This window comes from Thunnus albacares, chromosome 14 (assembly GCF_914725855.1).
Source record: "Thunnus albacares chromosome 14, fThuAlb1.1, whole genome shotgun sequence".
Taxonomy (NCBI): Eukaryota; Metazoa; Chordata; class Actinopteri; order Scombriformes; family Scombridae; genus Thunnus; species Thunnus albacares.
This window is the reverse complement of record NC_058119.1, coordinates 29,863,924-29,888,809: the sequence shown is the minus strand read 5'-3', so window position 1 is coordinate 29,888,809 and position 24,886 is coordinate 29,863,924. Positions and strand designations below refer to the sequence as shown.

Genomic DNA, 24,886 nt, shown 5'->3' with positions numbered 1-24,886 from the left:
TAATAAACCCTGACATGTAAGTTTAAAAAGAGTAGAGTAGAATGTGTACTGATACATTCACCATGTCTTACTAACACTATCCATATATTACTATTTAGAATAAATGTTATAAGTTTCATAAAGGACTGATAAACACGGATGCTGTTCATCATAACTTATGGGTGACATAGCATCTCTATACTGTTGCTAGTAGGAAACCTTTCATCAATAAACATATTATCACATCACAACCAACTCTTTTTAATAGCCTTAGCTGTTACCAAAGAGGCTGTTGAAGACATAACAGAAAGAACAACTTTTAATAAAAACCTCAGACAGTATTTTCTAGATATATGGACTCATGTCACTGACATGTCGGGACATTGCTGTTACCTTATTTTTCTCTTAATGACGCACATTAGCTGCCTGTTAATCTAAATCTTATTCTGAACAGATAACAACTTGTACTTGTATATGACTCACCTTTCCTGTTACAAACATGTGGCTGATATTTGGTTTCATCATGTCCATATCTGTAAAAGCTGTTGGTTCACACCCTCAAAGTTTTGCAGAGCTTGTTAAGCTGTCACTCAGTCACTACAGCAGTTTCCTGTTTTTCACTTTCTCACTGTACAGACTGTGAAAAACATGTAGAGTTGAACTTTTCCATGTACCTCATTTGTACCTCACTTTGGATAAAAGTGTTTCCCACATGAATAAATGCAAATATGAACGTAAACTACAAGAGATACTCAAACAAAACTGGTACAGATACAAGTCTTATCTCGTCCACTTGGGCCTACTGAGCAATATTTTATACAGTGTAATATTACAGAAACTTTTCATAGGACAACTCACTCCATAACCTTTTAACCTATACATCTAATCAGTTATATGAAGGTATCATTCAGGCTGGATGGAAATATGTCACGTAGCTCATATTAGTCTGTTCTGCTTGTGGCTTTTTAGTTGTTGTTTTTTTTTCATATGAGCAGACAATCAGAACTGTTTGTTGCTCTAAATGAGTTTTTATCCTTCAAGTTATCCAAAACCTTTTCACTTCTGTCATTGCAATGCACATAAAGTGTGCAGAGTTGATGAAATTCAGTCACAGTAATGCCTAAAAAGTCAGAGAGAAAACCTTCAAATACAAGATTTCAGTTCCAAAGGTATCTGTGGACTAACCAAACAGGTATTTTGGGCTGGGGAGAGTAAAATGACAGATGTGTGCTCTGAATGGAGTTGAAATGACTCAGTACTTGTTTTTTAAACTGTTCTTTAATCACATATGATTAAATAAATTACAACTACTATATTATCATCTTTTTTTGTACACTATACAACATATCAAGTAGTAACCTTAAGCTCTTAGCAATCACATGTTATATTCTGAAAATGCATGTTTTTCTCTATAAAGTGTTTCCCTGTAGAAAGCCAAAGTATTTAATTAAAGAGATTCTGGGAAATATGCCTTTGTTGGATCTCTGCTGTTGCAGTGTCAGCTGATTAGTGCAACAGTTGAACATGATTAAGTTATTTGAAAGAAAAAAAAAGAAAGCAAAATGCCTCCATGGTATCACACAGTAGAGTTGGGCTATTTTGTTGATTTGTCAGATTTAATTCATAGAGTTAGTCAAAAGCAAACATTCTCGTTTTTGTCTAGAAACATGTTTTTATTGAATTTCCATGAAATTTACAATTTCTTATAAAAGTATTGTGATATAAGATTTTTATCAATATTGCCAAGCCATAGCATGCCGACCACAAACCCCCCTAAAATAAAACTTTAATAAAAAAAGTAAATCATTTGTGGTTCAACTTTTTTGCACAAAAATACCCCCCCCCCCCCTTCCCAAACACCCAAATAATAAAGATACATTAGTCATATGTAGGAAAACAGTAACAAATTATAAGAGGCCCAAGAAAAAAAAGTCTATAGACTTGATATGATGATCTCCCTAGACGGAGTTGCAGCTATAATAACAGGGTGATCATGGTGTTGAACAGCTCAGTTGATCAACTAATAATATCTGGTTTGCTTCTTTAATTAAAGGGGACATAACAGGAACGGTTGCAGGTCTATAGTTTTATTCTGGGGCTCTACTGGAATATTTTCTCATGACTTACAGTTCAAAAAATAACATATTAAAAAACTTATTTATCTTGTACTGGCCCTTTATGCAGCCCCTCAGTTCAGCCTCTGTGTGAAACAGGCCGTTTTAGCTCCTGTCTCTTTGAGGCCCCCTCCCACTGAGCCCACTCTGTTCTGATTGGCCAGCTCCAGGAAGCTCCCCCTCGGCAGACTTAAATTATGAATATAAATGACAGAAAATCACAAAAAGCATGTTATGTTCCCTTCAAAGGATAATAATGATAGATATCAACTTCAAGCTAAAAAACATATAAAAACTTGATCCCACTAACCACTTCTCTCACAATATAATCAAAACAATGATTTCTTTTCATCTACTTCTGATGGCCTTTGTTGTCATACAGCAAACACTTTATTTATTTCTTGTTTGCTAGTTTAAGTGCATTTTAGTGAACATTCAGACACATTACAGTTAACATCTGTTTTCTCTCTTTTCTTTCTCCCTCTTTCTCTGCCTGCATGGAGCTGACTGTGTACATGTTGTTGTCTTTCATGCTGATGATCTGCTGTTATCATCACTGTCCATTCTGCAACAACACAGAGAGGCCAAAAGCTTGTCTATGGCCCCTTTCCTAATGAAAAAATACAGAATCAAGTCTGAAAGAGGACTGAATCTGAGAAGAATTAACCTCAGTTTGACGAGGGTATCATTATCTCTGACTTCTTCTATCAAGAGCACGATGATGTTGGGTAGAAACAGCAGTGTGTAGATGAGCAGCACCAGGACCAACATTCCCACAATTCGTCGTTTTTCATCAGAGGAAACCGAGATGGCAGCAGAAAGCGATTTGACGGTCCCACCCAGGAAGAATATGAGCAGTGGGAAAGGAACGAGGAAGAAGACGGCGGAAATGGTTTTTGAAATCTTAAATTCAAACCAGAAATAGAGAGGAAGGACATAAACAAGAGGAAGGGTCCAGACCACAACACAGACAACAAGAGAGATCTTGACGGTTCTTCTGAAGCGGTACCACAGTGGCCATGCGATGACCAAATACCTGTAACACAAGATACACAGTCTATCATCAGATACAGAATATTCCTGACTTTGAGGAGCTTCAGATTTATATGGTAATATAATGGTCATACACATGGAAGTAGCTAAAAACATACAGAATAGACAGATAGCTACCTTTCCAGGGCGACACAGACCATGAAGCCAACACTGATCATCAAACCAATGAGGTGAATATCAGAGAAGATTCGATAGATCTTCCAGTCAGATTTTGCCACTTCGACGATCATGCAGCAGAACTGAAAGATGTCAGAGATGAGGAGGTTGATGATGTAGATTGGAGCAACGTGGTCATTTTTAAACTGCAAGAAAACAATGGTAGAAATAAACAAAGCAGCTGGAAACATTTTTTTTCTTTTACAGTTTTCTGGTGTTTTCATTTAGGATCTCTGTACAAAATGTGCAAAAATGCAAGTGGATGTAATACTGCGTGGTGACAAATATGTCATTTTGCTCTGCCCAGCAATGGCAGTCAGAAACATTCATGCATTGCCAATGTGTCATATTTGATGACACATTAGCCAATCAATGTTACAAGACTCAACAACAGCAAGAGTCTACAGCTACACTAACTGCTCTGTGAGGCTGTACTTAGGCACAGGGGTCCATTGAGCTAAATGCTAATATGCTCACAATGACATATTGATTGTCCTCATTGGGAAATTTGTTTCCACTGTGCATTATGTGTACCTCTAAAACATATAGTAGATAGATGTGTACACACACATACCTACCATGATTTCATGCAGACCAAATAGACTAAAATATATTGTAATCTTGTGAGTAGTGGTTAATGGAATTTAAAACTGCTTTTTCTGTCTAAGTGTCTTTTATTTGTGACCAGATGGGAGGAGTAGAGTCAAAAATTGATTGCTGGGGTGTCCAGGGCCGCGTTAAATCTGCTTATTAGCACTAAACACAAAATACAGCTGAGGAGGATCACATTGCCATTAGTTTAGCTGGTATTTCGTTGTGTGAGAGAAAAAATGCTCGTTTGTGAAGGAGAGATGTTCAATGTTCAATTTATGGAAGTGTTCAACTTATGAGCTAAGTCTTTTAAATACAGTTTACCAATATGCTTTTTTATGATACTGTCAAGAGGCCCACAGGGTAAGACAAAGAAAAGGAAAACAATTCTATTTACCCAGTGAAGGTCTCTTTTGGTGTCCTGCCGACAATGCCAAATGTGATAGGGAAAGTCTTGTACTTGTTGAATAATTGTTCAAGAGACTCCACAGGCTCCAGTTGATGTTTACTTGAATATACGAAGTTTATTGAGAACAAATATCTGACGTCAGAGATGCCTTTGGCACAGTGTACACATGGATACGGTCATACCAAAAACAAACAGGAAAACTTCTTATAGAATTGCTCAGGTCATGCCACCAGGGAAGGTAGAAACAAGGACACTTGGTGTCAGAATGAACTCTAATTGGAAAACAATGTGGGGAGCTGTTGTTACCCATCCAAGGTGACCATCCTATCTCCCAGCCTGGTGCTGTGAACCTAAAACATCTCTTGTAAGAGACCTTGGAGGCCCAAGTCAGGCCCTGCAGAAGAGTTTCATTGATTGAAGTTCACTGGTTGAACACTTCCATAAATTAAACATTGAACATCTCTCCTTCACAAATGAGCATTTTTTCTCCCACAGGTTTTAAACCAAAGTACTGATGATGGCACTAAAGGAAAAGTCAGGGGATCAATCAGGTCAGTGGAGACCATGAATGTCTGTACAAAATTTCATATATTTCTTGATTTGATTTAATCAAAGCCAAAAATAATGATCCCAAATTATGCTGTACAAATTGTTCTGACAAACTTGATGACAATTTATATTCTACAAGTGAAGGATGCTGTTAACCTGGAATGAAGCTACCAGGGATGTGCAGAGAGCCCAGTATTTGTATTTGTATCTATATTTATTGAGGCAGCAAAATTATTTATGTTTGTGTTTGTATTTGAATAAAAGTGGAAATAGGTGTAAAAATCCCATCTGAAATATTATTGTTTATTTTTATTTAGCTTTAAATTTTAGGATATTAAAGTGTTAAAGTGTTTGTGAATAAACTATCTTAAGAAGGAGGTCGCCACACCAGGTCTTGAACTTGAGTCTCTCAGATCATAGACGACTGTGTTGACTACTGAGCTAAAACAAACACATTGCAAATGTGCATCAGACCTCTACTTATTTATACACCCATAACAAAGAGACAGCATGGCGTGTAACGTGTAGAGAAGAACTTGAAAGTTGATTCTTGCTTTGCACTTTTCATTTATTGCCTATTTTTTACAACCTAACTTTGTGGAAAGGAGAAGGGGAACAACAGGACTTTGCTTGTGTCAGTAACTCAGCATTATCTCTTGGGGAACACCCCCAACTCCAGGAGTGATGTCCAAATGGAAAAAAAGGAAATGTGCTTCATGTAGCAGGTGGATGTAACTCCCCTTGTTGAGACCTGCTGATAGATGTAACAGTGCAGCAGAGGAGAGAGACTGAGATAGAGATGTAACTGACCTGTGACTTGGTATTTGACATGTTGTTGTTTTTTTTCTTCCAGAAAACAAATAATTCTTAAAATATTTGTATAAAAACAACTATTTGTGCTTTGTTGAATAACGTATTTGTATTGGGGCACACCCCTGGAAACTACACATGTAAACTGCATGTGTTTAAGGTCAAATTAGCTTAAATTTATAGGTCATTACAAGACTTATCAGCCCCCAAGCAGGATGAAGATTCTTTACAGACAGACTGTATCTTAACCTATTACAGTCAGCTGTGGTCATTTAAAAAACTACCTTTTGATTGAGAATGATTTATATACATTATTTACTTATTTATTCGCTTATTTTATTGTATTCATGTTGTAAACATTTGATTTGATTTGATTTTTTTATTATATTATTATTTTTCCCCTCTTGTCTTTGTATTTTTATCTATTTTATAAGTTTTTAAGTTTTTTTAAACTAGTTTTTGTTTCACTCTTTTTTTATTATTATAGTTTTTAAGTCAATTTTATTTTATTATTTTTTCATATTTTTTTATTTTACTGTTTGCTGTCTACATGTGTTCTGTCTTATTATTAGCTTGTCAGTCATCTGTAAAGCACTTTGAATTGCACTAACCTGAATGAAAGGTGGTACAGTACACAAATAAAGTTTGACTGATTGATTGATTGATTGACTGATTGATCGTCACATGCCAAAAGAAGACCTACAATAGTTTTATTAAACTTGGTGGACTGTTGGTGATGTTTTGAATTGTTTATTGAAATGAAGTCACTGATTACATTCCACTGTCAACATCAGATTAATGCTAAATGAATGCTAATATGTAATGTATGTATTAGCCAACTCATACAGTAGAAAGTAACACCAAAAGGAGTATTTGTGTGAAGTGAGAGCAAGAGAAAAGTGTGTGTGAGACGCATTTAACATATTCTTTCATAAAAGAATGAAAAATGAAACATCTATTTCCCCAGAAAAAGAGAGAGAGATTTCTGAGGAAGAGAGTGATATATATAGAAGGAGTCCACTTACTGTAAGAGAGCGGAAATATGTGAGAAAAACTGTGGAAGGAATAGAGATGGACATAGACAGAAGAAGAGATGAACAGATGTCTGATCTCTGTCCAAAAAAGACTGGTTAGTTGAACTTTTATACTCTGGAAATAGGATCCTCCTCAAGTGCAGGACAAGTTCAGTGAGATATATTTGGGCAAAGAATGTTTATAAGATACACTAAGTGGACAAAAGTATGTGGACATCTGGACCATCTGGATCTCTGACAGTGTGATATGGAGACAGGAGTTCTATGATATAAGAAGGGGTCAGACAGGGATAGACGGGGATAGACAGGGCTTTCCAAGCAGCATTGGAGTGGTACATTCTGATAATTGTGTGTAGATTTGTTGCCAGAACCAGTTTTTTACTTTCATTTTCTCACAGCCCCTTTTCTACCGAGCCAAAACTGTGTATTTATGTCCATTTTGATAGCTGTTGGCCACAACTCAGTCCTTTCAGGGTCTCCCAAATGAAATCTCTGGTATGCATTTGTTCATTGCTTGTTTCTTACGAAACGCACCAGATAAACACAGACAACCATATTCCATGTCTTATTAGGGGCAGAGGTAGGAGCAAATCCAAGTCGTCTGTGGAACAAGATCAACTGGAGATCGACTGTGAGATTTCACAAACCAAAAACACAGACTGCAAAAATACTCCAGCAATTGAATCTGTAAAAAAAAAAATTCAATTCGAAGTTTACTCTGAGCAAGTCTTGAGTAGCAAAATTCGAATGACGTCAACTAACTGCAAGCAACTATCAGAATGTGTCCCTCCGCTACAGCTCAGTGAAGAACTTCTGTGGAAAGAAAAAGGATGAATTTCATATTAAACATACAGTAACTTTGGAAGATTTGCGACTTTCTTTTGCAAACTCAGACTGCTGAAGCCTCATTTTAGCTTCAACTGAACTTTGGAACAACGGCTGTAGATTTTGTCCCCCATTTCTCACAATGTAGTTCAGGGACAGTATGGAGAATAGGAATTGTTACAGCAAGTAAAACCCATTTCCATGTATGTATTGGCACGTCAGTATTGAAAAAACCTGAACCTATCCTTGAAAATATGCTCAGATTTTTATAGTACATGGCAGATCATCTAAAACATCAAAACATCTAAACATCTTACTTGGAAAGCAAAGTCAAATGATTTGGTCCTGCCGATAATGGCGTCTTATCAGACACTAAGGGTGAACAAGGGCGTCCACATACTTGTGGTCATATAGTTTATATTTTGGTCAGAAAATCCAGAATCACATAACAAAATCCTGCAATTTATTAGATAGTTTTGATTCAATCTGCATCTCATCAGCCCTGTGATATTTTGGTCGGATGTGTTCACGTCTTTTAGAGGAATTCGCTGCGAGTGAAATTCATATTCTGAATATCTCCACTAATGAGCAAAAAAAAGAAAAAAGAAAACAGGTTTTTCTTAGAAAGTTTGTAACCATCTATATGAAACAAGGCTCCAAAGAACATATTTGGGTAAAACAGAGAATAATTCCTTCCAATGTGGTCAATAATAAATAATTAAGTCAATAATAGTTTCTTGTGTGATAAGACAGAGAAAAAAGGACCATGAAGTGTTTCACAACATATTACAGGAGTGAAAACCTGCTGGGTGATGGTAGGAGGAAGTGACACTTGATATTTCTTATGTTGTTGTTTTTATATCCTGCTTAGGTTGTAAACAGTATGAAATGTTTTAGTTTTAAATTCTTTAATTTGACAAATGACAAAACTTTTTGTATGTAATTTATTAGAATTTATATTTCTTATGATATGTAAGCTATGGCTAATATGTATAAACATCAACATCAACATGATAAAATAATTTTAAAAAACACCATCAGCTACTCTATAGGTTCATTTTCATCATGTCATCTTCTCCTGTCTTAAGTTATGTTGCTTAAGAACTTTTATAAGATTTTACACACTAAACATCACTGTGTCAAAATTTTACCCAGTTTGGTTCAATATCGCACCAATACAACATTATGTTAACTTTACTCAGTAGCAATAGTGTCACACACAACAAGCTGAAACTGCTAAAAACTGTTACAAATGTTTTGGTTCTGACACAAAATGACATTCAAGATACACAGGTTATTAACAATCATTAATAAACCCTGACATGTAAGTTTAAAAAGAGTAGAGTAGAATGTGTACTGATACATTCACCATGTCTTGGTTTCATCATGTCCATATCTGTAAATCAAAGAGTATGATCTGATCTATGTGAAAAGTGTTATTTGACATTATATGAATAAAATTGACTTTACTTCCTCTGATATTTGTACTGAAATGTACATGCATTAATATCACCAGGGTAAAATAAAATTTTCTTTTCTGAATAATGTCCTCAGTAGATATAAACAGGCAGGTGTGTATGCATTGTTCATCAGAAAGACAGACATAACCATCCAGAAATGTATGTTTTTTTGACTAGTCAGTCCTGTTCAAAGGATTATTTACAAAAGTCACAATACAGCAAAAACTTCTGCAGCATTGCAGTACTGCAGCATAATTCACTCATTGTTGCTTGTTTGTGTGCTTAATATGTTTTAACCACTCTGTCAAAAGAGCAGAGTAAAAATATAATTTAAACTATGTGAAAACAGGCAGAACAGTAGTTTTTTTTTTTTTTTTGTGCAAAAGTTAATAACCAAGTTAAAATATTTATTAGTGACACATAAATGGTTCAATATCAGTAATAAGCTACACACCAGAGAATAAAGAGGATAGATGGCCAGTATGGTCAAAGGAAGACTGACAGATGACAATCTACACTGTCACATATGAGACAATTGATCATAATCAGCTATTTTGAAAGGTGCTGTTGATGTAGAAATCTTCCATTGGTCAGAGTGAGACTACTCGGCAGCTGGTTTCTCAACAATATTTTCACCACTTCTTGTGAGGTTATATTGCAATATCATATACAGAGGAACTGTAAGTGTTGAAACTGTTTGTTGTTTTATATTCTTGTCATAGAAGTAAGTCACAACAGTTAGAACAGTTAGAATGAAAACATGATTAAAGGAAATGTATCAATTATCCAGTTTCTGAGTCTGTGTCGTGGTGGCAGCAGGTTAAGCAAAGTCTGACACTTCTCTCCTTTACTTCTTCATGCTTTATTTTTTATTCTATATTCTTCTGTGTTACGTTTATGGAAGCAAACACCAAGACCCATTCTTTGTATGCTTCATACTTGGTTAATAAAAACAGACTCTGATTCTGACTTGGAAGCACAAACCACCTTAACTGGCTCCTTCAGTAAAAAGGAAAAACAGTCCAGATGTCTGAACTCCTCACCTGGTCTCTAAAGTTGAGCTCAGACACCCTGAGAAGTAAACTAATCTTAGATACTTATAACCTTGAATCTAGAATCATAGATTACATTTTTATTTTTGTTGTGGGTTTGTAATTTCTACCTTTTCATATGTAGAGCTATTTCACTTCTTTTGTGATCTTTTTATTTTGGCTTGTTTGGTGTTTTGTTGAACAATGTGATCCTAAATTGTAGTTTGTTTTGTTGTTGCTACTGTTGTATGGATCCCAGGAAGACTAGCGGCCACTAGTGAAAGCTAATGAGGATTCAAATAAAGAATAAATAAGAGATTGATTAGTAAATCAAAAGTATCGCCTTCATACAATCCAGTGTCCACATTATTACTTGCAACTCTTTCCCAACACAAAATGAACAATCCAGCATTTTCTGAAGGTGCTGAATCTCATCACATAATATTAAAAAGCTGGTTTCAGCAGTTATTGTTCTCAGTGAAAGACAGTTGATTAAATGAGGGAAATAACATTTAATGCTGGGATCTCACTTCCAGGTTTTATCAACCCAAGACTGCACTGATGTTTGCAATAAAATGTCTCCTGACACATTCACCATGTAACAACACAAACATTCAGCATAAATGCTTTTGCCAAGCTCACATATTTCAGCACTAAGTGTTTCAGCTAAAAGTTTGAAAGGTGTTGGTTCACAGCCTCAAAGTTTTGCAGAGCTTGTTAAGCTGTCACTCAGTCATTGCAGCAGTTTCCTGTTTTTCACCTTCTCACTGTACAGACTGTGAAAAACATGTAGGGTTGAACTTCTCCATGTACCTCATTTGTACCTCACTTTGGATAAAAGTGTTTCCCACATGAATAAATGCAAATATGAACGTAAACTACAAGAGATACTCAAACAAAACTGGTACAGATACAAGTCTTATCTCGTCCACTTGGGCCTACTGAGCAATATTTTATACAGTGTAATATTACAGAAGCTGGTCATAGGAAAACTCACTCCATAGCGTTTTAACCTATACATCTAATCAGTTATATGAAGGTATCATTCAGGCTGGATGGAAATATGTCATGTAGCTCATATTAGTCTGTTCTGCTTTTGGCTTTTTAGATTTTTTTTTTTTTTCATACGAGCAGACAATTAGGCCTGTTTGTTGCTGTAAATGAGTTTTTATCCTTCAGGTTAGCCAAAACCTCTTTAGTTTTTTCATTGCAAAGCACATAAAGTGTGCAGAGTTGATGAAATTCAATCACAGTAATGCCTAAAAAGTCAGAGAGAAAACCTTAAAATACAATTTAAAAAAAAAGAAGCAAAATGCCTCCATGGTATATTACACAACAGTAGAGTTGGGCTATATGGTGATATATACAAGAAACAACCAGCAGAGATTTTGTTGATTTGTCAGTTTTAATTCACAGAGTTAGTCAAAAGCAAACATTTTCATTTTTGTCTAGAAACATATTTTTTATTGAATTTCCATGACATTTACAATGTCTTATAAAAGTACTATGATATAAGATTGTATCTATATTGTCAAGCCATAGCATGCCGACCACAAAACCCCCTAAAATATAACTTACATTAAATCAAAAGAAATAAATTATATGTTGTTTAACTTTTATGCATACAAATACCCCCCACACACAATAATAGACATACATAGTTATAAGTAGGAAAAAAAAGTAACATATTATAATGTGTATGAGAGGCTAAAGAAGAAGAAAGTCTATAGACTTGATATGATGATCTCCCTGTAGAAATAAGACGGAGTGGCAGCTATAATAACAGGGTGATCATGGTGTTGAAGAGCTCAGTTGATCAACTAATAATATCTGGTTTGCTTCTTTGATTAAAGGGGACATAACATGCACATTTCCAGGTCTATAGTTTTATTCTGGGGCTCTACAGGAATATTTTTTCATGACTCACAGTAAAAAAAAATCCTTATTTATCGTATACTGCCCCTTTATGCAGCCCCTCAGTTCAGCCTCTGTCTGAAACAGGTCGTTTTAGCTACTGTCTCTTTAAGGCCCCCCCTTGATGAGCCTACTCTGTTCTGATTGGCCAGCTCCAGGAAGCTGCTCCTTGGCAGACTTAAATTATAAATATAAATGACAGAAAATCACAAAAAGCATGTTATGTCCCCTTCAAAGGATAATAATGATAGACATCAACTTCCAGCTAAAAAACAAATAAAAACATGTTTAATGCACATTTGTTGAAGCCATAACAATGAACCAGAAAAAGTTAACCTGCACGGACAAACATTTCCCACTAACCACTTCTCTCACAACATAATCAAAACAATGATTTTTTTCATCTACTTGTGATGGCCACACCACTGGCTGACAACAAACAGTGTTAGTAGTTTTCCTTTAGCATAGTTAACACAAAGATTTCAACTGATGATGTGGCACAAAGTCTTTTGTTGTCATACAGCAAACACTTTATTTATTTTTTGTTTGCTGGTTTAAGTGCATTTCAGTTCTGCCATTAACCCTCTTATTTGCTTTAAATTACTTTCTTTGTTTCTTCTCTCTGGCCAAAAGATGCAGCAACAGTTCAGGTGGCCTCTTGTACTGTGACAGACAGGAAGTGGAAGAGGCCGACTGGTTGTGCCAGAGGTGAGTCTGCCCTTCATGATCCAGTTAAATCAAATTACTGTGGGACTTTATGACTATGTCTACATCAAGCCAGCTAAATTTGTTTCTTCTTCTTCCTCCTCCACTAAAATAACGTGCTACTCTACTTTCCATCTGTTTTGTCAGCGATATGTCAGCATTTCTACAAAGCTCCATTTTCCTTGTACACACCACAACACCAAGCTGGCGTTTTCACATTTACACTCTGGAGCCCATTCTTGGAAAAGCTGTTTTAGTCTGGACAGAGAGAAAAACATATATTTACAAATGTTTATGTATATTAGTGTAGACATGATCTAAGTTTTGTTGTTTGACGGTTAGACTGGCTGTAAATACTTTCTTGATTTAAATCTTTGTTTGTATTGAGGTTAATTTGTAGTACAGACTTAAATGGTTATTCCTGCCCACCTGTGTGTCTGTGTAGTCTAGCCTTTGTCTATAAACTCTCCCTTTGTGTCACTAGTCAGGTTTGTTTCGTTCACATCAATTTAAGTTAAAGTGTCCTTGTTTTTGAAATTCTATTTTCTATTTTTCCTATTTTTGTATTTTGAATGATTATTTGTTCATTCCAAATTAAGTTGTAAATAATTTACTATTTTTGTTTTTCACACCAGTTGTCCTCACTGCTAGGTGACACTACTGTCAGGTGTCTTATTGGAAATAGTATCGATAGAGGACAGTGAATCTTGTCTCTTTCCTTTTTATTTGACTACATTTCTCCATCTGTTTTCATCCTTTTCTTTCTCCCTCTTTCTCTGCCTGCATGGAGCTGACTGTGTAAATGTTGTCGTCTTTCATGATGATAATCTGCTGTTATCATCACTGTTCATTCTGCAACAACACAGAGAGGCCAAAAGCTTGTCTATTGCCTCTTTCCTAAACATCAAGTCTGCAAGAGGACTGGACCTAAGAAGCATTACACTAAGGTCGCTGAAGGTATGATTATATCTGGCTTCTTCTACCAGGTACCAGATGATGTTGGGTAGAAACAGCATCGTGTAGATGAGCAGCACCAGGACCAACATTCCCATAATTCGTCGTTTTTCATCAGAGGAGACCAAGATGGCTGCAGACAGCGATTTGAGGGTCCCACCCAAGAAGAATATGAACAGTGGGAAAGGAACGAGGAGGAAGACGGCGAAAATAGTTTCTGTCACCTTAGATTTAACCCAGAAATAGACAGGGAGGACATAAAGAAGAGGAAGGGTCCAGACCACAACACAGACCAGAAGAGAGATCTTGATGGTGCTTCTGACGTGGTACCACAGTGGCCATGCGATGAGCAAATACCTGTAACACAAGATACACAGTCTATCATCAGATACAGAATATTCCTGACTTTGAGGAGCTTCAGATTTATATGGTAATATAATGGTCATACACATGGAAGTAGCTAAAAACATACAGGATAAACAGATAGCTACCTTTCCAGGGCAATACAGACCATGAAGCCAACGCTGACCATCACACTAAAGTCGTAAATATAAGGGAAGATTCCATTTATCTCCCCGTCCTCACGTTTTGCCACTAAGACGATCATGTAGCAGAGCTGAATGATGTCAGAGATGAGGAGGTTGATGATGTAGATTGGAGCAACATTGTTATTTTGAACCTGCAAGAAAACAATGGTAGAAATAAAAAAAAGCAGCTGGAAACATTTTTTTTCCAGTTTTCTGGTGTTTTCATTTAGGATCTCTGTACAAAATGTGCAAAAATACAAGTGGATTGAATTCTGCGTAGTGACATATATGTCATTTTGCTCTGCACAGCAATTGCAGTCAGAAACATTCATGCATTGGTCAATGTGTCATCAAATATGACAAACTGGCCAATCAATGTTACAAGACCCAACAACCTCAAGAGTCTACAGCTATGCTAACTGCTCTGTGAGGCTGTACTTAGGCACAGGGGTCCATTGAGCTAAATACTAATATGCTCACAATGACAATGACCATCTTAGTTTAGCGTGTTAGCATGCTAAAGACAGGGTGATAGATATTGATTGTCCTCATGAGGAAATTTGTTTCCACTGTGCATTATATGTGCCTCTAAAACATAGACATATAGATGCATACATACACATATATACAACAATTTCAAGCAGAGGAAAATACTTATATATATATATATCGTAATCTGATGATTAGTCTGCAATGGAATTTAAAACTGCTTTTTTGTCCTTTATATGCAACCAGATGGGAGCGGAGTGAAAAATTATGATAAACCTGATGACACTTTCTTCTCTACAAGTTAATGATGCTGTTAACTTCACCTTAAGAGAAGCTGGAATGAAGCTACACATGTTAACTGCATGTGTTTAAGGTCCAAGTAGCTTAAAATCATAGGACATTACAAGACTTCCTTCCAGCCCCCAAGCAGGATTGTGACAGCCCTCTCTCTTTTTCTCTCTTTCTCTCTTGCTTTCTTTCTCTCTTTATTTATCTGCCTCTAGTTCTCTCCAGTTACACTCTTGTTATTTTCTTCCAGGAGTGGTATGACAGACACATGACCTAAAATTAATAAATCTTAGTCATAAAGTACTCACCTGAGAATAAAGAGAGTAGATGGCCACTAGAGTCAAAGGAAGGCCGAAACTAATGATTACGCATGTCACCAGATTCATAATATATTTGGCATGATTGAAGTCAGAGGACCAATCGTCATTATGATAGTTGGTGTAGTTATGACCATAGTAGGTGTAGTTATGATCATAGTAGGTGTAGTTATGATCATAGTAGGTGTAGTTATGATCATAGTAGGTGTAGTTATGATCATCATAGTCAGACGTGACATTGCTGTAATCATTGCTTTCCATCTGTGAGGTGTTGATGTAGAAATCTTCCATTCTTCAGAGTGAAACCTGTTATATGAGAGATCAGGTTATGGAGGTTTTTTAATATCTACATAACATTGTTAAGTGACATCACTAAAGTCTTGAGGTGCAAGTTCACACAAATACAGTGTATATTATAGCCACAAAAAAGGTGTCTTTGTTACATTTTCTCCTAATAATATTTCTTCAAGGCTGCAACTAAAAATTATTTTCATCATTGATTAAGCTGCCGATTATTTTCTCGATTAAATGATTAACCTTTGAGTTTATAAAATGTAGTGTTTTATACACTGTAAAAATTACACTCACAATTTCTTTGAGCCCGCGGGGATGTCTTCAGTTTACTATTTGTTTCTCACCAACAATCCAAATCCTAAAGATTTTTTTAATGTACTGTTGCATATGACAAAGAAAAGGAGCAAATTATAATGTTTAAAAAGCTGAAACCAGAGAATATTTGATCTTTCTGCTTGAAGAATGATTGAAACAATAATTTGAAAAAATCAGCAATAAAGTAGCAATGAGAATAATCGACTAATCATTGAAGTTCTATATTTCATCAAAAAATAACTTGTCAGATAATACAAGTCTTTGTGATGTATATAAATATTTTTACATGATGATGTGAGGTCATTACTACAGAATTTCATACAGTTATTTCAGTAATTTAAGGTACAGAGACATTGGTCTAGGATGGTTTGTCTTCTGCACTTGACATCCCACCAGTTGAATAACTCTGTGCTCTCTGATTTTGGACAAGGAGGTTTGCATGTCTGACAAAACCATTTTATGAATCATCTGCATATTTTATATTTTGTTTACAGATTGTGCACTCTGACTATGTTTTGGAGTGAAAATAAATTAGAGGAAACAACTGCAGGTTGGTACATTCACCATGTTTAACAACACTAACATACTGGTCATCCCTGTAGCATACTGGTTAAGACTCATACCACAAAACTACAACATTTGTTCCCAGTATGATTTCAGCAGATCTTAGTTGCATGTCATCCCCATCTCTCTCTCTTCGTTTCCTGTCTGACTCTACTGTCTCCTCTCAATAAAAGCTAAAATGTAGCAAACACCAAAAGATAAACAACAAACAACCAAAACAAAACAAAAAAACAACAAAACTTATTCCTTCTGGGATGGAATCATTAATTGACTTTAACCTATCTTTGGTTGTATAACTCTATCACTCTAACTTATTGTCACAGCAGAGGAAACTCTTTCATATCTCAGCTGTCATCAAAACTGCAAATATCACTATAAATACCTCTATGTGGATCAATGTTGGCTCAGAACATACAGTAAATACAAGAAATACAGAAATATAATAATGAACATTTGTTTCTTCATTCTTCTTTGTTTAGTTCATTTTATTTAAATCAAATTAGTGCATTTTTAATGCTATTATCTTTTTAGCTATTTTCTCACCCTTTGTTTTGTCTTTGTTACGCAACTTTTACACATCAAAATTGTGTAATGTAAGTAATGTCAAAAAATTTACCTCAAAAGCTGCAAGACCACACCTGGATGAGTTCCCTACAATAGGTTTGATGTTTTGTCCTCTGCATCCAAACAGTCTAACTGATCTCAGATCACATCACTCTCCAATTGGCCAAAACGACACTGCATATGTAGCGCCCTCAATGATGTCACATACAGGATTGTGGTTTTATCTTCCTTTGCGAGTTTGAACTTTGTCGTAGTAACTCAAAAAAATTTGAACATTTCAAATGAAAATATTCTAAAACTCAACTTTCATCACTTCCAGGAATTCCTTGAAGAAATTTCTGAACAGTGCCGTTACCTTTATGCTCATTCTCCTCTGTTTCTATTCATGTTTCTTTCCCTCAGTTTTGTTTTTCAAAATACTGTATATTTTCCGTGTTGTTATCACAAGTTTTTCATACTATTTTGCATGTTACACAGTCAGATACTTGTATTTCTCACATGTCAAACTTGTTTTGAGGGGAGGAGAGGGAGAAACTTACTGGTTGGATGGCAGTGAACTGTCACTATTTGCATGTTTATTTTCATGCATCTTTTTTTTCCTTTGATTTTCATCACGAAATTCAAAGTTTTTATGTGCTACATTATACATAGAGTGACACCATTATTGCCTCTACACCGGATGTTGATAAAACAAAAAAAGTACACACAAAATTTACCTTTGAAAGCTGCAGATCCCAAGCTGAATGAGTTCCTTACACCAAAGTTTAATGCTTTGTCCTCTGCAATCTGCAGTAATGTGGTGAGAATGACACACAGGAGGTTCCTCTACTTAGACTTCTAAAGAAGAGAGAAGTTGTACTTTGAATATTGTTGTGATTGGCATTCTTGCTATAAAGCATGCAGGAGCATTGAAAAATATCTGGATCTTTAGTCTCTAAATGCTCCACTATGTTCATAAGTCAGTCATTAACTGTGTCTGTTTGCCATTTGGTGCAGAGCAGGTAGTATACAGTGGGGTCTTAGAGTTTTTTCTATGAAAACAGCTGCCTGCTGTGGCCAAAAATGATGCTATTATAGCGCTGAGAGTGAACCAAGAGACTAACAGCTAAACAATGAGCTGAAACTCTCTATAAAGCTCCGTAAAGCTGAGGGGACTCTGATTGTGCTTTAAGACTAAAGGCTAAAATTTACCACACACCAAAAAATAAACAACAACCAAAACAAACAAACAAAAAAACAAACTAGGAAACACTTATTCCTACTGGGATGAATTCATTAATTGACTTTAACCTATCTTTGGTTGTATAACTCTATCCCTCTAACTTATTGTCACAGCAGAGGAAACTCTTTCATATCTCAGTTGTCACCAAAACTGCAAATATCACTATAAATACCTCTATGTGGATCAATGTTGGCTCAGAACATACAGTAAATACAAGAAATACAGAAATATAATAATGAACATTTGTTTGTTCATTCTTCTTTATTTAGCTCATTTTATTTCATTCAAAATAGTGCAACTTTTTTTAATGTTATTGTCTTTTTAGCTATTTTCTCACCCTTTGTTTTGTCTTTGCTACACAACTTTTACACAACAAAATTGCATTTAGTGGAAAAAATGCAAATAAAATAAAACACAGTTGGTTTAACCACAGTATTCTGTACACCTACAGTCCAAAGCTGTCTGCTTGTCACAGTTTGCATACTCATTTCCATGACTGTTAAATAATGTCACAAAATTTACCTCGAAAGCTCCAAGACCACACCTGGATGAGTTCCCTACACCAAGTCTGATGTTTCGTCCTCTGCATCCAAACAGTCTACAGTAAATCTGGTGAGTGATAACTTGCAGTAGGTTCCTGATACTATGGAAGAGATGAAAAAGTAGACAGACATGAATATGCAAAGCACATCAGTACAACACACAGAAACATAGTTCCATTTACAGCTTTGCCAGCTTGTTTTGATACATATCACCACCTGTTACATGGGGCGGAGCAGGTGAACACAAGTGCAGACTCAGACGAGGAGAAAGGGATAAGGTAAATAAGGTATTTATTGACAGGTGGAGGGAATAAGGGGTGCAGGCCATGGGAAGTTGAAACGGGATGGTAGCACTATTTGCCATCTGTGTGTAAGCAGTGCTCACAAGTCGCTTTTGTGAAACAGACCCCTGAAATGAAATAGGCTGAAACATCAGGTACAATTCAAGCAGGGGTGAACCAGCTTTATCTGTGTAGAAGGTGACTTGGACCTTTTGGCTTGGTTTGTAGGGCAGCTGGTAAACTGTCAACAAAGCCAACTTTGGTAAACATGCTTACTTTAAATCTCTGGTAGAGGGAATTTTGCATAATACCTCAGGATAACTGTCTGTGGTTACATAGATACAGATGCCCCAGTATCTACAATTAGCTGGCTGTGTGTGTGAATTCATATTTGACATGCCAACAGCCTTGATAAGTCCGTAGACACGCTGACTGTAGGATTGTAATTTATAAAAACACAGAGAAACACATTTGCAATTAACTGATCTGACATCACATCACTCTCCATTTGGCCAAAACCACACAGAATATGTAACACCCTCAATGATGTCACATAAAGGGTTGTAGTTTTATCTTCTCTTTGAGTTTGAACATTGTCATGAAAGTAACTCAGAAACTTTTGAATATTTCAAATGAAAATATTATAAAACTCAACATTCATCATTTCCAGGAATTCCTGGAATAAGTTTCTAAGCAGTGCTACTACCTTTATGCTCATTCTTCTCTGTTTCTGTTCATTTTACCTTCCCTCAGTTTTGTTTTTCAAAATACTGTATATTTTCTGTGTTGTTATCACAAGTTTTTCATATTATTTGTTTATGACACAGACAGATACTTGTATTTCTCACATGTCAAATTTGTATTGAAGGGAATAGAGGGAGAAACTTACTGGTTGGACAGCAGTGAACTGTCACTATTTGCATGTTCATTTTCATGAGTGTTTGCATCTCTGTTTTCGTGTTTTGTATCACTACATTTACAGTTTTTATGTGATACATTATACATAGAATTACACCATTATTGCCTCTACACTGGATGACAGTAAAACAAAAAAAAACTACACAGAAAATATACAAAATGTACCTTTGAAAGCTGTAGATCCCAAGATGAAGATGAGTTCCCTAAACCAAAGTTTAATGCTTTGTCCTCTGCAATCTGCAGTAATGTGGTGAGAATGAGACACAGGAGGTTCCTCTACTTAGGCTTCTAAGGAAGAGAGAAGTTGTACTTTGTGAAGATTGTTTTATTGGCATTCTTGCTATAAAGCATGCAGGAGCATTGAAAAAGGCATGAATATTAGGACAAAGGTTAGTCTCATTCACCTGGTGAATGTAAGTCCAATATTCACTCTCTTTTAGCTCTGTTTTTGCTCTCCACCAACTCCTGAGAGAAATATCTGGCTCTTTACCCTCTAAAATCTTCTTTAATGATAAAATTCTAACTATTAGAGACAAAATTAACCACCTCCTGCCCTCAACAGGCACCGTTTTCTCCCCAAACACAGGCACCTTAGAAACAGCAGTAAATCCTGGCATTTTAGCCAATTATAGACCTATATCTAACCTTCCATTTCTCTCTAAGATCCTTGAGAAAGCAGTCTCTTATCAGTTATGTGACTTTCTACATAACAATAGTTTATTTGAGGATTTTCAGTCAGGATTTAGAGGCATCATAGCACAGAGACAGCACTGGTGAAAGTCACAAATGACCTCCTAACTGCATCGGACAAAGGATTTGTCTCTATACTTGTCCTGTTAGATCTTAGTGCCGCATTCGACACAATTGACCATCAAATCCTTTTGCAGAGACTGGAACATTTAATTGGCATTAAAGGAACTGCATTAAGCTGGTATAAGTCCTATTTATCAGACCGATTTCAGTTTGTACATGTTAATGATGAATCCTCCGTGAAGGCAAAAGTTAGACACGGAGTTCCACAAGGTTCTGTACTCTGACCTATTCACCTTGTATATGCCTTCTTTAGGTAATATTATTAGGAAACACTCCATACATTTTCATTTATGCAGATGATACCCAATTATATTTATCAATGAAGCCAGATGAAACCAATCAGTTAAACAAACTCCAAGCATCCCTTAAGGACATAAAGACCTGGATGACCTGCAATATTCTACTACTAAACTCAGATAAAACTGAAGTTATTGTGCTTGGCCCTAAACACCTTAGAAACACATTATCTAATGATATAGCTACTCTGGATGGCATTACCCTGGCCTCCAGCACCACCGTAAGGAATCTGGGAGTTATATCTTTGATCAGGATATGTCCTTTAACTCCCACATAAATCAAATTTCAAGGACTGCCTTTTTTCACTTACGCAATATCACAAAAATCAGGCACATCCTGTTCCTAAAACATGCAGAAAAACTAGTCCACGCATTTGTTACTTCTAGGCTGGATTATTGCAATTCCTTATTATCAAGCTGCTCTAACAAGTCTCCAAAGACTCTCCCTCAGTTTTGTTTTTCAAAATACTGTATATTTTCTGTGCTGTTATCACAGGTTTTTCATACTATTTGTTTATGGCAGATACTTGTATTTCTCACATGTCAAAGTTGAATATAAGGAAAGAGAGGGAGAAACTTATTGGTTGGACAGCAGTGACCTGTCACTGTTTGCATGTCTGTTTCCTTGTTTTGTATCACTTCATTTACAGTTTTTATGTGCTACATTATCGTAGAGTGACATCATGGTCTCCACTTTTCTTACACATCTGACGGTCAGATAGCATGGGACACAGCACCGATCTGCCCCTCATTATCTACCATCAGACACGTGTGTTTTATACATTGAAGTGGGTAAGTGCAGAGAGGCCAACGCCCAGGCGATTCCATCCTGCAACTGTTTAGCCAAAACATTTGGTTCTCATGTGACTTCGTCTCCAGAGATCACGTCCGCCATCCTTGAGATGGCGTGACGTCATCTCACGAGATCACGTCAGCCATCTTAAATCTCACATGACGTCATCTTCTCAGATCACATTCGCCATCTTGCAACACACAAACACACACACACACACGTGCACGCTCCCACTTGCATGTGTTTCACTGTACATAGCTGTTGTTATTGCTTAGGTGGAATTAAATTTTAGGATAGTGATTTATAGATCAAAGCAAAAGCAAAGCAACAGCTAACTTTGTTAACTTTGCTATAGTTTAATAAACACTGTTATATCTTTAAAAAGAAGTCTTCTGTGATTATTGTGCTCATTTATTGTCAAAAGTAGCTGATTGAGAGAGTCAGAGCTCGGACTCAGACCTTCACTGTTCATCTTTATAAATGTTAATGTCTCTCAGTTATTGACATTCTTAAAGTGAACACCCCTTTTGAGACTGATTTCACTGTTTTGGTTATTGGTCCCTGACCACAAGGTAGTGCACCATCGTTACTAATTTACATCAATAACTTTATTATTTTTTCATAATTGATATTTATCTTCGGTAATTATTAATTATTGCTAATAACCAAACTGCTCCTACCGAGTCCCAACAGCGGAAATAGGCTTGGCCTATATCAGTCTGATCAGCATCATCCAAATATTGTTTTGATAGGCCTTACTGTTCATGAGTTATTAGCCAAAACATAAAACATGTAATAACTGGCGACATAGCGGTGCTATCGGTACCATGTTTTAATATGTTAAGCATTTCCACAAGGGACACCTGTTCATGAAGTATGAATAGTTTTGCACTTTTAGTTTTTGAGATATTAGCTTTCAAACATTCCTCGAATAGACTTTCCATTATAAATTTTAATATTTTAAAAAATTATATAAAATCACTGAAATATGCTAGAAAGATGAAAAGTAATACCACAAATGTCCTGAAAGAGCTTAACATTTTTATATTTGTAGAAAAAGTAGAAAGCTTGCCAAAAACATAAGAATAACAATAAAGGTTTGAAGAACAAAAGTTTGATTGATTTCAGCAAAATCTTAGTAGCCTCAATAAAAACCTTATCTTCTAAGAGGAACTGATTTAATTTCCAATATCCAGGGCCTCTCTTATGTTCAGAGGTAATCATATTTATTCCAATACGGTTATGATCTGAACTAATCAAAACCCCAAAGATCCTATCTACTATCTGAGTCTATTTGTAGAGCATTAAAAGTAGTATTATTTATATTCTTAACCATTATCATGACCCCTTTATTATTCCTTTGACCATGTGATTAAAAAATATCACTTCCCCATTCATCAGCCCATTGTTTTTCATCTTCGGGTGTGGAATGTGTTTCTTATAGTCAATAAATCTTGTAGTTTTTATCTTTTAGCCATGCAAAAACCTTCCTTTTTTTCTTGGTATCAGCCAAACCATTGCAGTTATAACTGGCTATGCAAATCTCACTCATCATATACAGAATTAAGATATCAAGTTGTTTTTAACTTTTGGAATACTGCTGATGATAACAACTGCTTTAGGCCATGGGGCGTTCAGGCCACATCATGCCAACAAGGGGTCCGCACCCCACCCACCCCAGGCACCCAAGGGCCTATGGGACCAGTCCTCCCAGTCCATTATAGTTGATGACCATGTTGATTGAAGTATTAAGCCTAATTTACATTTTGATTTTGTTTTAGCCATCATCCACCTCCTTGCCCCTAACACACTGTCACACATTTGTGTTGGTGTACAAAAAGAAAAAAGAAAACATAAAAGAATAAACATTTCTTAAATTTGGCAAATAGTTGCTCAAAGGAGTTTTCTAGACTTGCATTCATCCATTGGCAAATTATACTTTGCTCACATTGCTCTATTTCAATTAGAGTGAAAGAGAAGGGAGAAAAAAATAAAAAAAAATAAATACATATAAATCCATACATATAAATATAAATACATCACATAAAAACAGTTAATGTAGTGATACAAAACAAGGAAAACAGAGATGCGAACAATCATGTAAATTAACATGCAAATGATGACAGTTTACTGCAGTCCAACCAGTAAGTTTCTCCCTCTCTTCCCCTCAAAACAAGTTTTTCATGTGAGAAATACAAGTATCTGACTGTGTAACATGCAAAATAGTATGAAAAACTTGTCATAACAACACGGAAAATATACAGTATTTTGGAAAAAAAAAAAACTGAGGGAAAGAAGGATGAATAGGAACAGACACGAATGGGCATAAATGTAGTGGCACTGTTTAAAAACATTGTTCCAGGAACTCCTGAAAGTGATGAAAGCTGAGTTTTATAATATTCTAATTTCAAAGTCTCAAAGAGAAGATGAAACCACAACCTTGTATGTGACATCTTTGAGGGTTTTACATATTCTGAGATCAGTTAATTTTTAATGTTTTTCTCAGTGTTTTACAGGATAAGTTACAATCCTCTACAGCCAGCATTTCCTAGGCCTCATGTCCAGCTAATTGTAGATACTGGAGCATTGTATCTATTTAACCACAGGCAGGTTTCCTGAGGCAAAATTGCAAAATTCCCTCCACCAGAGACTAAAGTAAGCATGTACGCAAAAATTGATTTTTGTGGCAGTTTACCAGCTGCCCTACTAGACCAAGCCAAAAGCCCCGTTTCAGCTTTCCCTGGCCTGAACCCCTTCTTCACCCCCACCTGTCAATAAATACATTATTTACCTGATCCTTGTCTCCTCGTCTGAGTTTGCACTTGGGTTCACCTGCTCCGCCTCATGTAACAGGTGGTGATATGTATCAAAACAAGTAAATGGAACCACATTCCTGCGTGTTGTACTAATGTAATTTGCATATTCATTTCTGTCTACTTTTTCCTCTCTTCCATAGTATCAGGAACCTACTGCATGTTATCACTCACCATATTTACTGTAGGCTGTTTGGATGCAGAGGACCAAACATCAACCTCTGTATAGGGAACTCATCCAGGTGTGGTCTTGCAGCTTTTGAGGT

General features: G+C 36.1%; 2 protein-coding genes across 2 annotated transcripts; both read right to left on the bottom strand.

Moving 5' to 3' along the window:
* Window positions 1-2,602: 2,602 nt before the first annotated feature.
* On the bottom strand, window positions 2,603-7,033 carry LOC122997399 (ovarian cancer G-protein coupled receptor 1-like). Its single transcript, XM_044373496.1, has 3 exons — window positions 6,919-7,033; window positions 3,264-3,483; window positions 2,603-3,129 (listed from the first exon to the last, which is right to left on the bottom strand). The coding sequence occupies exons 1-3, from the start codon at window positions 7,031-7,033 to the stop codon at window positions 2,622-2,624; spliced, it is 843 nt and encodes a 280-aa protein (XP_044229431.1). The 3' UTR covers window positions 2,603-2,621.
* Window positions 7,034-13,242: 6,209 nt separating this feature from the next.
* LOC122996658 (mas-related G-protein coupled receptor member X1-like) lies at window positions 13,243-14,105 on the bottom strand. Its single transcript, XM_044372257.1, has 2 exons — window positions 14,076-14,105; window positions 13,243-13,941 (listed from the first exon to the last, which is right to left on the bottom strand). Exons 1-2 carry the CDS (start codon window positions 14,096-14,098, stop codon window positions 13,446-13,448), a joined length of 519 nt encoding a protein of 172 aa, XP_044228192.1. The 5' UTR covers window positions 14,099-14,105; the 3' UTR covers window positions 13,243-13,445.
* Between the last annotated feature and the right edge of the window lie 10,781 nt (window positions 14,106-24,886).